Below are 16,673 nucleotides of genomic sequence, written 5' to 3' on the forward strand. Positions count from 1 at the left end.
TATTTATTTCTGTACCTCGGTTTGAGACGGCTTATTCAGATATTGCAAAATAAAGTACAAATTTTATTTTGAATGATGACTTTATTATTTGTTTGTTATTTTGCATTACATTTTATTCTCAGGTGCCCTGAAAAATGTATATCATTTGAATACATTTATGTTATGACCAAATGCATGGGATCCAGTTCATTTTTTCCCTATTTTGCTAATATCTTCGTAAAAGCTAATTTTTTTCTACATAAGTGTATTTGAAAAAAGATTATTTTTTAATTACTATTTATTGAAATAATAAAATGATAATAATGATTATTAATTACAAAGATATTACAGAAATAAAGTTTTGTCCCATGCATTTGATCCTTTGTTTTCCCCTCAGCTTTTAACGAAGTGAACTGATGGTTGCAGTGAAAATATCTAATTGTCTTATTTTTATAATTTAGAAAAGTGTGCATCCTATTAAACAAAAAAATATTACTAAACATTTTATTGTAACTTGTGTCGTTTTTCCTTAAATTGATTATGTTTATTTAAATTTCATTATGCATCCTAGCGGCAAGTTGTTCTAAGCAAATTTGTTGATATATTTTAGGTGAAAAATTTTATTAAATAAAATGGTGTTGTAGCATGTATCGTTTTTCCAAAGAGTTAATTTTTTTATTTTTAATATATTTTTACAACAAGAGTTCATAACATATTTGTGGATATTTTTTGGTTAAACAACTTTTGTCTATTGATTTTTTGCGTACCTAGTCTCATTTTTCAAAACATTAAATTTTTTTATTTTGAATGTTATTTTTTACGAATAAAACAAAAACTGCGCAATCTATCCAAAAATTATTAATAACAAAGTAGCTCTTTTTGGATGAACAACTCTTGTATTATTTTCTTTCGTAGCTTGTTTCGTTTCAAAAAGTTATAATTTCGTTAATTTCTTTTTCTCAAAAAAGTCATTAGGTTAAATATTTCAGAAAATGCCTGCTAATATAATGAATGCATCCTATCAGTAAAACTCAGTGGAATCCTTATCGTCTAATCTATGTCCACAAATGTGGACAGATATTGAATTTACAATTGTGACGTACCCTACGTTTTTTTATGAAATCACCGGCAGTATTAACTTTTCCAAATAAAATACAACGAGGTTCAATTGTGTTCTTTAATTAAAAATTAATGTTTGCCTTTTATAACTGAAATCAGAAGAAAGTACAATTTTTAGTTTACGTTATTAAACAAACGGTGCTATACAAAATATTTAATAATTTGAAAGATAACGTATAATGAGTTTTGGTCGTTTTTAAGCAGTCGAAACATATACCTCAAAGCCAATATAAAAAAGGTCAATCCTAAGCATTTGCAAAATAATTTATGTTTGTCCACAAAATGTGTACACCAGTCCTCCGTGCAACTACGACAGGAGAGAATCGGCTGCTGCTAACACCTTTGTAGAAAATGTAGCAAATGTAGCCGTTTGCCCAAAATGTATGGAGAAATTTCAGATTCAAGAATAAATATATGTAATTTCAATCGCTTTATAAAATTAACAGTATTGCTTGCATAATTGTTCATTGTAACTTGTTTTTTTGTATTATGGTTCTACTACAGTTCATAGAACGTGCAATTTTTATCAAATATTTTGTATGTATGTATTCAAAACATTTGAAAACGTTTGTATTATTATAAACAAATATACACTACTTGTGATCCATGATTTTTTTTTAATTGCGCGTGCATGGTGCCGGCCAGAAGAGGTTAATGAAAAAATTGTGGTTTTTTGGAATATAGATGTCAAGTTTCAAATATCCGTGGCTTTGTGGATATTTTCCCCCTTAAATTGGAAATATACATGTCGCTTAATTTCCTCTAAAAAACAACATATTTCGTCGCTGAGAGATTCAGCGAGTTGAAGTCTAGAAATACAATTATTGTTATTAAAGATATTATGATTTTTAGTGAATTATAGCGGGAAATAAAAACAGTTTACAGATTACTATTTTTAAATTTCTTAATAAATTACATAAATTAAAATAGAATTTTTATGTTTGAAAACACTCAAAAAATTAAAAACTATAAATTTTTGAAATTTAAAATGAGTTCTTAAAAATGTTGGAAACAAAAGTAACGCCAAGGTAACTCGTTACTTTTCTTCAGTAGCGGTAACGTTAACGCGTTACTTTTGATGGCTAACGTGTCAAATTCTGGAAAATGTCTATCATACAATGATATCGCAATCTTCATTTTTACAAGAAATTGAAAATTCTATTTTTAATTGCTATTCAAAGCTGATTTTTAAACTTATGCAAGTTTAATCTCAAAATTCTCTGTCTATTTTCTCGGAATTGGCTAAGTTTTTTACATGAAACTTTACTTATCCATATGCAGAAACTTATTATCTCAGGAGAACATTTTTTAAAACTAAAAAGTGCATTTTATATGACGATCCGCAGCTGAGCCTGCTGCATTTTTAGGATAGTGTCACTTTTGAGATTTTCAACTTGCACATCCCTTTCCCCGAACCTGGAAATCTCTTTTTAATCAAAATTTTTAGCCTCAATTTAGCAACAGTTCAGCTCGGAAGTAAACTTTTGTTTTACCTTGAAGTATTGATTTAGATTATACAGAATGTTTTTGCACTCATTTGAAAAATTCCCATTTTGTTGGCTATTCAGTTCTGTACTGCCATCTTTGAGAAAAGATTTGGTTTCATATATTAACTTATATACTTAAAATTACAGAGGGCAATTTGCAGTGGTTCGAAAATGTGTAGAAGTAAAAAGCGGAGCCGTTTACGCGGCAAAGATCATGAGAAAAAGGAGGGTGGCTCGTGGCGTAGCGGCAGCTGACATAGGTACGTGAAAAATCTCAAGTATATTAAAAAAAATATCCTGAAAAATTGCTACTGTTTATCATTAACACAATATAATATTTTCAGCTCGAGAAGCTGGACTCTTGGCTAGGTTAAGGCACCCCAACATAGTTTCGTTGCACAAAGTTATAGATACCGGTACAACGGTAGTATTGCTTTTGGAATTGATTTCTGGAGGTGAACTTTTTCATTGGACACCATCCAATGAAGCTGAAGCTGCACATGTGGTATGAAATTTAAGTAAATCTTAAGATTTTTACATCACTTTGCATTATTATTATTATTGTATTCTAAGAAATTCTAACTTAAATCTTTTTGCTTTCAAGGTTCGACAAGTGCTGATGGCGCTAAGTCATTTGCATTCGAACCACGTGGCTCATCTGGATATTAAGCCAGAGAATATTCTTCTTTTTACACCTCCTCCTATGCCTAATATAAAACTTATAGGTAATTATTGACTCGAGTAACAAATATTTCACTTTATTCACCTATCTTACAAATTTGTGTATCAATCTTTCAAAGTAAACTTTGATTCTTTATCAAAGATGAGAATTGGAAGTCAAACTATAATATAATTGACAAGGTAAATAATTTCTTGTCTATTATTTCCTTTTGTCTTATCAGATAAATTAAAATGAATATAATTTCTTTCTCGTAATTAAAGAGGTACATGTACGTATACTTGTCTGAAAATCGAAATTCTTTTCTTACTTTATTAAAATCTAATTTTCTTTTTTAGATCTAGGTTTATCGCATCGACTGACTCCTGGAACTGAACACCGAGCACTTTTTGGAACTCCGGAGTTCGTAGCTCCAGAAATAGTGAACTACGAACCTCTGAGTCTGGGAACAGATCTGTGGGCCGTCGGAGTGCTGACATACATTCTCCTGAGTGGTGCCTCTCCTTTTTTGGGAGAAGACAAGCAGGAAACGTATGCGAATGTAGCCGCGTGCCATTATCAATTCGACGAGGAATATTTCTGCAATGTGTCTGAAGTTGCCAAGGACTTCATTCGTTCGCTACTCATCAAGAATCCGAAGTATGTTACATAATAAAATAGAAAATTAATTCCAATGTTAGAATTAAAGCGATTTGTCAAAAATGAGCTTACCACTTAAATATCAATTTCAAGAAAAATAGAAGAGAATCAGCGTTTACTGAATATTTACTGAATGTTTAGCTTGATTTGGACTCGTGGATTCGGATTCAGTCAGTTTGAACCGCTCGTATACTCTGTTCACTGAAAGAACGAAATTGTCCGCGAAGTAAAATTTTTTTAAAGCAGGCATCGAAACATTTTTTCTTCTGTGTACAGCCAATCGCTGGTGAAGGGAAACTGAGTTAGGGCCACCTCTGAACCCTTGTCAGCGACGTCCCACGCCTACATTTCCCTTTTTTGATAAGCTGCGTACAGAGAATGAAATTTTGTCTTTTCAGAATTTCGTAAAAACCTGTGTTTCGGGTTCAGAGCGCTGAAAAACGTGGACATTTGACAAATACCCGGGGGGGGGGGGGGGGGGGGGGGGTTCTCCAGCCTGTCTCTTTTTTTCTTTTCGATTTTTTCCAATCTAGTGTGTAGATGCACTCATTTACTTTCGCGAGAAAGTCGGTTTACACAATAGGAGCCGCTATTTATAAATCTTGTATTTCAACGCTTTTCTGCAAGAGGCGCTACGAACGATTCAAAATAACTAAATTAGAATCTATGCTTCTGAATTTTCCAAAGTCGCATTGGAGTCGGGTCTCGTTATACTACTTCGTGAGCTGGATTTGCAATGGAATTGAGAAAAACATCCCTTACAGGAGAGAAGGCAACTAACCTCTGTTTTCCACGATGCATATTCTGTATTGACTTTCGGGAAATTAAGCATATTTTTCCATAGTCTTTATTATTCAATACTTTCCCTCTATCTCTTTTTGAGATATAAGGCTCATGATTTAAAAGCTATGATATAAACCCCAAAATAATATGAAACTGTTTAATTTAGTAATATTATGTAAACTTGCATCGTAAGTTAAATTTTCAACTCCTTAACTGACTATGAGCGGGACCTTGAAACGAAGTTAGGAGTGACTCGCAGCGCAAAAAGGGGTGAAGTCAGAAATTATGTACCCAAAATTTGCATGGCCGAGGTATATTACGAGGATTTAGAAGAAATAATTTATTTTTAGAGGATTTAGAAGAAATAATTATTATTAACTTTCATTGCTTGTGACGTAGCAATATTTTTTTAAATGGTTAGAATATAAATTATAATGGGAAATGTGTGCAAGTTTAACATACATAATCTCTTTTTTTTATTTTTAAGTGATTATTAAATAAAATAGAAGGAAACGTTGCTGTTTTGTTACCTGCCAAATTCACAAATCGATGCTCTAGCAGGGTAAAGGTTTTATGGGGTTCCCGAGGGCTTTTCCAGTAAAAATGTCATCTTTGGACTGTTTACGAACAAACAACCAAGTTCTGCGCATTGCGACAGTGAGTTGTAATATCGTCGGCTAAAAACTGTGGAAACGTTCCTTAAATTAAAATATTTCACAAACCTCTTTACTCTATTGACTTGGATCTTTTTTTAAATTTAATTCAATTTTAATTTCTGCGTAGTTTAACATTATGCGTTTATTTTTTATCATGACAGATTACAAGAAAATTAAAATGTTTCATAATGAGCCCAATGCCAACATTTGGCATGATATTTCCATTCTTTATTAATTAGAGACTATTAATATATTTTTTATAGTAGAATTCAGTAGAGAACATGTGATCGGCCCTTTTTTGGTGTATTTAGTTTCCTTTTGACGAAAATACTATTTAGGCCCCTTTTTTGACAAATATCTTTAATTATTGACAGTGAATTTATGTTCTTTCCGGGAATTTATCTAATTCTTAGTTTTAGTTCATGAAATTGGTTCGTAGTTTGGCCTTGGACTCACCATACTATTTTGCTACTATTTCGGAAAAATGACACTAAGAACACTATTTTCTCACAATTGTCCGCTAATGTCACTATTTATTTACTTTTCCTTCGAAAATATTTTTGAACTTTGTTAATTGGCTAAAATAATGTGTCCACAATCTCAACGTATTGCAATATACTAGGAAATTTTCTCAATTAAAGTGGGCCAAAAAAATAATATTCTAGCAATCGATTTCTAGTAGCAAAAAATTGTTAGCTCTTTATGAGCTGAATATTCTGTAAAATTTGTTTTTTATCGATTAATATCTTATATCTACTCAAGCATGTTGAAAAGGGGAAAAAAATGAATTTAAGCTTAAAATATATAAAGAAATGCATTCTGGCATACACCCATTTTTTACTGTATATAGAACTATATGCTTGAAGAATTCATGGAAGTATCTATTGGATATTACAAAAATGTGGAACACTAAAAACAGGACACGGTTTTTAAATTTTATTTTTATTGAATTCCGCGTAGAATATTACCTAAAATTTAAATTATACATAAGAAATAAATAATTCTAAAAAATTAAAATAATTAAAAAAATTTGTCATATATTTTAACATGTAAAGCGAAATATCCGCCTTACAGGCGGATATAATTTCCACGTAATAGAATAATAATATAAGTAATAATGTCATAAAATTATAATAATTATATAAAAACATAATCTCATAAGATAGATCGCACGAAATTCACTTTTCTCGGCCCACCATACTTTTCTATGATTCTATTTAAAGGGTGCATCGGGCAAAAATGTTTTTTTTTTTAGTATTTTTACAGGCAAATTGCACATGTAATTTGCAAAAAGAATGATGGTATGAACTTTTTCTTTGCGGGCCATACTTTAGAAGAGGGTATTTTTATGATAAAAATATATAGAACTTAAATTTCAGATTGGAAAATTCTGTACAATTTTAGTTCTGTATACTTTTATCCGGAATATACCCCATTTCGAGATACATTCCAGGTCACATAGAAGCTGGTCCGGTTTTGTAATTGCTATAACTGCTGGGCTTAGCAGTTTCTCGGGAGGCAGGGCGAGAGACGGTTGCCATTCTCGCCTCGGAAGGGGCGCAGTGCGCTAGTACTCAGTCGATTATATTGCGCAGTATTATGCATTGTAATTGGAACGGATCAGGTGCCCTTAACTGTTTACTTTTCGAGGGCACCGATTTAGTAACAAGACCAATGCAAGGCAACCCCTGAAACTGTTATTATAAATGTGTGACCTACGAAAGGAGCGTACGACCCGCGCGGTAAAACTCACTCTTTTCTCTGAGGGTTTATTACTTAGAAAGTATGGCCTGCAAAGGAAAAACTCATACCGTCATTCTTTTTGTAAATTATAAGTGTTATTTTTCTGTATAAACGCACCCTTTCTGAAATAATCGTTAAAACCCATTTTTGGGGGCTTTTGCTCGATTTAAGAGTGTTTTTACCCTTCATCGCGACTCGACATTTTTGTATATTAATCTCTTATGCCTTAACGTATATGTGTGGCAAACACGAATCATTTATTATTATATTTGTCAAAAAAGTCTGTAAATACGTATAAAAATTGTCGCCATGTTTAATTTTAAAAATCTTAAATTCATAATTAGCACCCCCAATATACATATACATAGTATTTTGTCGGTTCTAGGACTTAATTTATTCAAGTTATTGAACTTTCTAATCGATCGTTTGGAATTTTTGAGAAAAACATGGATTTTTAAATTAGCGGCCACATCAGATCTTTAAAAATTTGATTACATATTTTTAACAACACATTGCAAAAATGTTCATGTAAATCCATGCATTGTCATTCGGCTCTGAGCTTCTGCATTTTTAATGTGACTCCTCCAGCTGTCTACAAAACAGTTGAATTTTCAACAAAAAAGATGAATTCACAACAAAATACATACCGTTTTTTATCAAATAGTTGAATTTGACACCAAGACAAAAAGCGAATTTTTAATAAAATACTTGAATCCTCAACTAAAACAGATTATTTTTTAACCAAACAGGTTCATTTTGAACCAAGAATTTGATATTATGCCAAAAAATACGTATTTTCAACTAAATAGGTAAATTTGCTACCAATATATTAAAATTTCTACAGAAAGAGAGGAATTTTCAAATAAAAAAGGAAATGCTCAACAAAACCAAAAATTGAATAGTAGACTATTTTACCGAATAGAAATGAGTTTTCAACCAAAAACAGTTAGATTTTGTTATTGGGCTCTGTTAATTCAGTTTGCATTTCCGTGAAAAAACGTGAAGAAGAGAATAGAGAAAATACTATGAAACCTTCGATATATAAATTGAAATTTTAGTACTTTATAGGCTAAAAAATAAAATGTTAAATAAACATTGAAGTTCAATTATAATAATTAAAACATATTAGGTTAGAAAACTGGACATTTTGCTTAAAAAATAAAGTTATTTTTCCATTGCTCACTTATTTATATAGGATTTTCTCTTAAGTAAGTTCAAGGCCTGACAGATGGATAATTTCAGTGTTATTGTATACATTCAAAATAAATTTAGTATTGGGAATGGTGGTCTACCATTTCGCCGCATGGTACAAAAAAGTGGAACTAGATAGAGTCGGTACAAATTTAAACATGTATTTTAATTTTTGCATAAAAGTGGTTTTACACAAGTGTTTTTAAATAGTTTCAGATAGAATTTCCATCTTATAAAGTGTAAAAACACATTTTTGTGAAACAGGTTTTTTAAAAAAATATAATTATTTCACGACAAATTTTAACCATATTACACCAATAATATGAATAATAGACGATTGGAATTTAAATACGAATTCGAACCTAACCTTTAGATCAGATTTTTAAATAGTAAATATTTCATATATAAATTAATAAAAATCTACTTTGAGTTCATTTTTATTTCAAAATAAGTTCATTTAAGCTTATAATTGTTTGAAAATCACAATAAACAGAACGGTAATTGTTTTTTTTTTAGAAAAATATTTTTATCAAAAAATGTGTATTTTCACTGCGTAATATGTAAATTACATCTCCAACACATTGTTTCCGATAAAGAATTATTTTTATTATCCAATAAATACTTTAAACTTCACAAAAAAATTGTTAAAATAGTTTTATGTACAAATTAAAATGCATCTTTAAAATCGTACCTATTCTTTCTACTTTGGATGTTTGTCACCAGATGGCGTATCGCAGTTTAACTATTCCCAATAGTAATTCGTTATTTTATAAATTCGACAATTTTAAACTCTTATCGAGGGAAATTTAGTAAGTTTGAACTAAGTAAGTTCAAATTGAAAAATTTAAATTGTTTAATTAAATTTAGACCTCTTAATTTGTATAGTGTAGATTTTCAAATGACCCCTAAACCAACTGCGTAATTAACCAGGACCTTTTTTTTCAGAGAGAGGGGGAGTGCCGAGTCGTGTCTTATGCATCCTTGGATTCTCACGGTGTGTTCCCGAATACAAAGAACCTCGTTCGCACTTTAGTTAATAAGACTTTACGTTCATGTATTAGTTTTTATTTAATTGTACTATATATTTTCTCGCAACTGTTTGACGTTAATGCCAGTTGTACATGTACATTCCATTTTGTACGCTGTGAATAGATGCTTGGTGCGGTATTTTCGAGTACTTTATTGATTGGAATAAAAATCACGACAATGATCGAGCTTAGTTGTTTAATTATTATTATTATTACTATTATTAATTAATTAATAATTCATTAATTGGTATTAGCGTCGCGGCAGAGACTGTGCTTGTATTTAGAGTTTGCAGCACGCTTTTTACTTTGTTTCTAGTTCTCAAGAATGCTTCTGTTTTTCTTGTATTATTTAATCACGAGTCAGATTTTTTTTTGAAATACTATACAGGAGTCGAAACCTTATCAAGGTCTCAGTGGAGCAATGCTGAGTACTGTGAAAAGGGGCTGCGTCGAAGCGGTTTCACAATTACTACAGCAAGGTGCGCCCTTGGATGTGAAAGACTCGGTAATTCTACAGAATCTTAATCATTGTCTTCAGAAATTTAAAGCTTTGAAATTCTTAGATTTTTCATAGAAATTTGTTTTGTATTTGCCGACAATTTTTAGAGAGCTTTAAGATTTTCTTACGCCAAAGGTCTTTTCGGTTGTGAAGACACTCATTTTTCATTTCGGAAACTGGTGATTCCACACAGAAAATCCCTGATCCGTTGCAAAATTTAAAAAAGTTAAAGCTCTTTGGAAAATTGGAAGAAAAAAATAATTATTGTAACCGGATTCTCGTTTTCTGATGAATATTAATTAATAAATTTAGAAAGAAGATACGCTTTTACACATTGCTTGTGAATGTGGCGATGAAGGAATGACTGCGCTTCTTATTGATAGTGGAATAGAATTGGATGTAGCTAACAAAAAGGGACTGACTCCGTTACACATAGCTGCTAGGAACGGTTACATCGATCTTGTAAGACTGCTGTGCATTGCTGGTTGCGATGTAAATAAAACTAATCATGGTATTCGTGCAGATGTAACCGCTATTAAACATGGATACTCTGATATCGCGAGTTTATTAGATAAATTGAGAAATGTAAGTTTTGTTGTAACAAACTACAAATATTGTACTTTATTTTCTAAAATTTTATCAATGTAAGAAAATTGGTTTTTGTAAAAAAAAATGTTATAAATAGAATATTTTATTCGTTCGAATTTGTGTTTCTGTTTTTTTTAACATAATAATTTTTGAATATTTTCAGCCGACTCAACGTGAGAATTACATAAAGCAATTAAAACCTACACATAGGGCGATAAATCGTCTCCATGTTCGACTTTTGGGTCATTGCGCGTCGGGCAAAACTTCGTTAATCAACTCTTTGAGATCTGGGATTTTTAGTTTTGGGTTCTTCAGGAGATCGAGAAGTCAGACTTACGCTTGCAAGGTGAGAACATGTTTTTATAGAGGATTATTTGATAGAAAAACGATTCTGAACTTTGGAGGCTACTTTAGTGCAAAGACTTGGATCTGTACTGGGTTTGACGAGAGTGTTCGTTAATGTTTCAACGCTTGATTGCATTTTTTTAAAGTCGAAGTTTGAAAATTGACAAATAAAATTTTCGATATTACATTTTACATGGAAAAATTATCATCATTGCGATCGATTCTTTGGCAAGCTTTAGAATATCTCGTGAAATCTCTTGAAATACCACAACAGCAATAGTACTAAGAATAATCCCCTAAGGTATCTATAATATTTTGAAATTTTTTTAACCCCTTTAAACTTTACAAATGTATGGAATTTCCAGTTCTGAAATCTCTTGAAATCGTATAAATCTCTTTAATTATTTCTAATAATTTCCAATTCTTTGCAATTTTTCGAAACTCATGGAATCCTTTAAATAATTGAAAATTTCGGGAATATCCTGAAATTTCTTCAAGGCTCATTTAACCTCAAAAAAGTCTTTAGATTCCTATAATTTTGTTTTAACTCGCATTACATATTGTAGAATTCATAAAATCCTCTGAAATAGTTTTTTAAAATTAGTGGGAAAAATGACAAATGCTTGAGATATTTGGAGGCTTTGAATCTTAGGTTCGTTTGGCAATTTTTGTTAATATGCTTAAATCTTTCGAAAACATATAAAATGTTTGAAACTTCCATAAAATATTTTTAAATCGTTTAGTCTCGAAATTATTTTAATCGCATGAAATCTGTAATTCATAAAACATGTTTTGAATCCTTATTATATTTTTAAATTAATTTTTTAATTTTCTGAAACACTTATAAATCTGGGAAATCTCGTTTAGTCTTCAAAAATTTCTAGAGCCTTAAAGTCTCACATGTAATCCCTATAAGTATGCTTAAAAAGTACCGAATTTTTCGAATTAATTTAAAAATAATTTTTCGAAGACTGGTTCTAAGCCTTTTTAATTTTTTTTTAAAGCGCGCACAATTTTTTTTATAATTTCTTGAAAATTTCGTCTAATTCATGAATTCTTTTGGAATTTCTTGAATTTACTTGAGATATTTTTAAATCCTTTTCAATTACTTGAAAACCACCGAATCTTTGGAATTGTTTAAAATATATTCTAGTTTCCATAATTTTTCAAATGCTTAGAATCCATTAAAGTCATCTTGAAATTACTGTAATTCTGAAAAACTGAAACAAGTTTCTAAACAATGATTTATGGGCATTTCCGCGAAAATTGAAATATTTGCGCATGCAGTCACAGAACTTGAATTATTGGTAAAAATTATAATTGGTTAAAAACAAGAAAAAACTGTGGTTTCGGAATTGTCCAGTTACTATGTACTTATAAAAATATTTGACGAAATTCCGTATTTTAAATAATTCTTCGATAAAACTGCAAGAAATTTTTACATACAATGATTGTTATTAAAAACTATTTGTATTTAGCTTTAGAATCAAAAACGAAATAGAAATATTTTTTAGTTGCTTGTCGAACAAATGAGTTTATTATTTAAAAAAACGCAAAATTAACTTTTTTGAAATAGTTTCATATTCTATTGTAATTTGCATCTAAAAATTAAGTACTTTTTAAATTTTTTTTAGAGAGATCCAAGTATCGAATTAGATGTTACAAACAAGCACGGTTCTTTAAGCTTCGAACACAGCGACAACGAGTATGAAAGTACATTGGGAGTAGAATGGAGTAAAGGGAACGTCGGTAAGAAAAAAAACAGGTCTCCCCTCTCTCTTTCTCTGATTACAACCAATTTAAATAAAAAATTAAATTCCGAAATCACGATTCTTCAGGAGGAGAATGCATTTTTTGGGAGCTTTGTGGCCGTGAAGAATTTCTAGTATCCTATCATCAAGTTCTGACTTTTCACCAACCAGCAGTTCATCTAATAACAATAAGTCTTCGTGAGCCTCTAACTGTTCAAGTACAACAAGCTAGATTTTGGCTTCGCTTTATCATGGACAGGATTCCACCCAAAAATATTGGTGAATTAAAATCTTTTTTAATTGAAATACTCTTAAAAGCATTGACAAGAGTAGATATAATGTTTGAATTTTGTGTGGAAGCTTTTGCAGGAAAGTGTGGGGAGGTGAAAGTAATTTTGGTAGGAACTTATGCTCCAGAACCAACAGTACTGAACACGAATGGAGTAAATCTTGTCGGACCATTGTTGCCTTGTTTGAAAGAATTTTTGCCTATCTTAGGAGAAGAGCCGTTGATGGTTGCATTAGACGCGACAAATCCTTCCAGTCCTGGCCTTAAAATTCTTCGATCATATCTACACAACGCAAGAATCGAGTTTCTTGAGGTGAGATAATTTGAATAAATATTTAAAGTATTTCAAGCTGAAACCCTTCAGCTTTGGCAAATAGTCTTATCGAAAAGATGATATCAAAAGATGAATTAAACTGCAATTACAGCACTTATTTGCTAAACCTTAATTTCGGTATAGAGTATTTTGTTGCTGTAATCCTTTGTGCAATCATTTGTATCTTCTATTATAATTCACACCTTATAATATTTTGCGTTTAATTTTTTTGACTTATTGTCAATCCACCCGAAGGTATGTTAACAGGTGCACGGTATTATGGCATGCTTTGATTTCCATTTTGTATCAAAGGAAATAAGATTTTATGATAAAATCACGCAGTATTTTCAATCAGCACAGTTTCATATTTTTACTCAATAATACATGTCATTCATATGTGGGAACTATATTTTATATCAGTTCTCAAAGTACTTTTGTAAATTAAGTCGAATTTTTCTGTGAATTTGAAATTTTTTCTTTTGAATTAATCTCTCAATATGAATTTATCTATCAACTTACGTTTATTTTACAGACGTTTCTCTTTGAAAAAAATAGCATGCTTTGATTACTTCCCTGTGTCGTTTATCCCGACGCATGGTTATTTTCTGGGCTTAAAATAATCGCAAATAATATTTTATTAAATAGGTGAAATTCAAAAAGTTTGTAATATCATATCCATGAAATATTATATACTTATGTTTGGAGGAATAATTTGTTTATAATAACACAGTTTTTTACTTTACTTTAATTTTTACTTTACTTCGTATATCATATTCAATACGATTAAATATGATTAAATATCATTTGGTAACTTGAACCAGACTACCATATTAAATTTATAGCTCTATATCTTTCTTAAAAGGCTTAAATTTACCCATTTTTCAGAATTAATTGCAGAATTAAAAAATAAACTTCTTTATTCTAGATTAAAATTATAGTTTTAGAGTTATAATCACGTCTTAAATTTTCCCCGGGTTCTTATATCATCCGGTAATAAAACAGTTTTTAATTAATTTTACAATGGCTAAAGATTTTAATTTCCACACGTTTAAATCGATTAATAATTGAAGATTATTGATTATACTTCAAGACGTGAAAAAACTATGTCCCAAAAACCGCTCAAACTGCTCTCAAAATATGAGAAATAGAGTAGTTTATCACGAAATAGGGGAATACTAAGGGAATAACTGCTTTTAAATAAAATAAGGTACACGTACCATATTGAATTCAATATGAAAGGCTAACAAATTCACGTTGAACTATATTGGATTTTCAACAAAATAGTTGAGTTTTCATTCAAAAAAGATTAATTTTGTACTAAAAGAGATGCATTTTCAAAAGGTTAAAATTTTAACCAAAGAGTTCAACTTTCTACTTTCAAAAATGAATTTTCAATAATGTGGTCGCATTTTCAAACAAAAAATATTAAAATTCAAACACAAACGGTTGCATTTTTAAACGAATGATTGAACTTTCAAGCCGAGAAGATGAATTTTGTAGAAGAAAGTTGAAATTTCAATCCAAAAGGACAAATTTTCTACCTCAAAAGATGACTTTTGAAAAAATATTTGAATTTTTAAGTTAATAATTTGATGTTTAATAAAGGAGTTGAGTTTTAATCTAAAACGATAAATCTGCAAAAACAAAAATGATAAATCTTCACAAAAAAGATGAATTTTCAATAAAGAAGTTTAGCTTTCCACCAAGTAGTTGAATTATCGACAAAAAAAATTAGTTCTCAACGAAAAATATAATAGTCGATACACGGAGAGAAAGTTCGGGTGAATAATTCACGGCACCACTCCTTGATTTCATTATGATTTGGAGTCAGAACTAAGATCTCGGAACCCTTGTTTTTAAAGCATAGTTCTTGAAGTTTCAGGCATTCAACAAAATAGTTCAATCCTCATCTAAAACAAATTAATTTGTAACCAAACAGTTGCATTTTCCACCACGAAAGATAAAATTTTTACTAAATAAGACGATCAAATTGTTAAATTTTTAAGTCAAAAAGGCGAATTCTCTACAAAATGGTTGAATTTTCTACCCGAAAGTATTAATTTTCTACCTAAAACTTAACTTTTAACATAATAGTTGATTTTTTTACCAAAACAATGAAGTTTTTATTAATTTCGAAAAAAAATTTCAACAAAATAGTTAAGTTTTAAACCCAAGAGCTTAATTTTCAACTAATGAAATACATTTTTAACTAATTAGTTAAACTTACAATCGAGTAGTTTGATTTTAAACCAAGAAGATTAATTTTCTATCCGAAAATATGAATTTACAATAAAATACATACATATTAATCCAAATCGTTGAATTTTCAGCTAAAAACGATCAATTTTCAAGCACCAATGGAATAGTTACATTTTCAGATAAAATTGTTGATATTTTAACAAAATAAATCAATATTAAACAATGTAGCTGAATTTTCAACCAGTAAAATAAATTTTTCAATAAAGCAGTTTATTTTTGAATCAATTAGTTGAATTTCCAACCAGAAAAGATGAATTCTTAATGCGAATTGTAATATTTGAATCTTCAATTAAAAACTATCAATTTTTAGCCACAATCGATTTAGTTAAATTTGCAGCCAATAAAATTAATTTTTAATTTAAAATAAATAAATTTTCAATAAAATAATTATATCTGTAATGAAAAAACACAATTGTAAACAAAAATAGATAAATTCTGAACCGAAAATATATCAGTAAATTTTTTAATTAAAAAGTATTGAATCCCAATAGAAAATAGTTGGATTATCTTATTAGGTCCTATTAATTCAGTTCACATTCAAGAGAAAAAAATGAGACAAGGAGGAAGATTCTTGAAAACAGGGGATTTCTTAACATAATTTCATTATTATTTGTACACTTATTATAAAAAATATGAATAGATAAAAGAGATGTTTTATGTTAATTTGAAATACTTTTTTCTATTCAATTAAAAATCAAATCGAACTTTTTGATTTTCACCCAGCTATATATATATATGTATATATACAGTAGAGTCTGCGACACTTCTTTCTAACACACTTCTCGTTTTCCGATTTCTCCTCCTTTCGCTCGCCCGCACTCCTTGCCTCATTTCACACCGAACAAGGCATCATACCTTTTGTTTTGTGAAACTGTTTACCAATTACCTTAACCTATATTGTGACATTGAAAAAAAATAGAATTTCAATGGAGCCGCCAACAAAAAGACGTAAAAAAAGTGAATGGTTCATTGCTTGAACAAAATCAAGTATCCTTATTAGAACAATCCCAGAAGGAGAAAAAGTACTCAAATAATTTCAAACTTTGCATCGGTAATTATTCTTGAAATTTCAAAAATTTGCATTCTGATATTAACAATTATCTTCTTCAAGATCCAATTAAATTGAAATTTCAAAATTTTAATTATGAATTTCGCGAAATTCATAATTAAATAAATGTTCGCCCAAAAAGATTTTCGTTTCGGTGCCACTGAAGGGAAGGTTTCCTTTCACTGAACATACTTCGCATACTAGCAAGCTAGAGGGTATTCTGACACTTCGTTTTTGTTTCCCCTACAGCCCCGAAAACGAGAAGTGTCGTAGAATC

The 16,673-nt window shown here is 30.1% G+C and overlaps 1 protein-coding gene across 4 annotated transcripts in view; it reads left to right on the forward strand.

Annotated features, from left to right (window-relative positions):
- Positions 1 to 16,673, forward strand: part of LOC117177902 (death-associated protein kinase 1-like) — a 46,317-nt gene that overhangs the window by 9,053 nt on the left and 20,591 nt on the right. For 3 of the 4 annotated variants that reach the window (XM_033368977.1, XM_033368980.1, XM_033368979.1), the window contains exons 3-13: positions 2,733 to 2,845; positions 2,930 to 3,090; positions 3,190 to 3,310; positions 3,603 to 3,903; positions 9,222 to 9,270; positions 9,693 to 9,809; positions 10,116 to 10,388; positions 10,555 to 10,737; positions 12,371 to 12,485; positions 12,575 to 12,766; positions 12,848 to 13,089. In XM_033368977.1, coding sequence (XP_033224868.1) covers positions 2,733 to 2,845; positions 2,930 to 3,090; positions 3,190 to 3,310; positions 3,603 to 3,903; positions 9,222 to 9,270; positions 9,693 to 9,809; positions 10,116 to 10,388; positions 10,555 to 10,737; positions 12,371 to 12,485; positions 12,575 to 12,766; positions 12,848 to 13,089 — 1,867 coding nt within the window. The remainder of the gene's footprint in view (positions 1 to 2,732; positions 2,846 to 2,929; positions 3,091 to 3,189; positions 3,311 to 3,602; positions 3,904 to 9,221; positions 9,271 to 9,692; positions 9,810 to 10,115; positions 10,389 to 10,554; positions 10,738 to 12,370; positions 12,486 to 12,574; positions 12,767 to 12,847; positions 13,090 to 16,673) is intronic. The other variant, XM_033368978.1, reaches the window with a different exon arrangement.

This window comes from Belonocnema kinseyi, chromosome 8 (assembly GCF_010883055.1).
Source record: "Belonocnema kinseyi isolate 2016_QV_RU_SX_M_011 chromosome 8, B_treatae_v1, whole genome shotgun sequence".
Lineage (NCBI taxonomy): Eukaryota > Metazoa > Arthropoda > Insecta > Hymenoptera > Cynipidae > Belonocnema > Belonocnema kinseyi.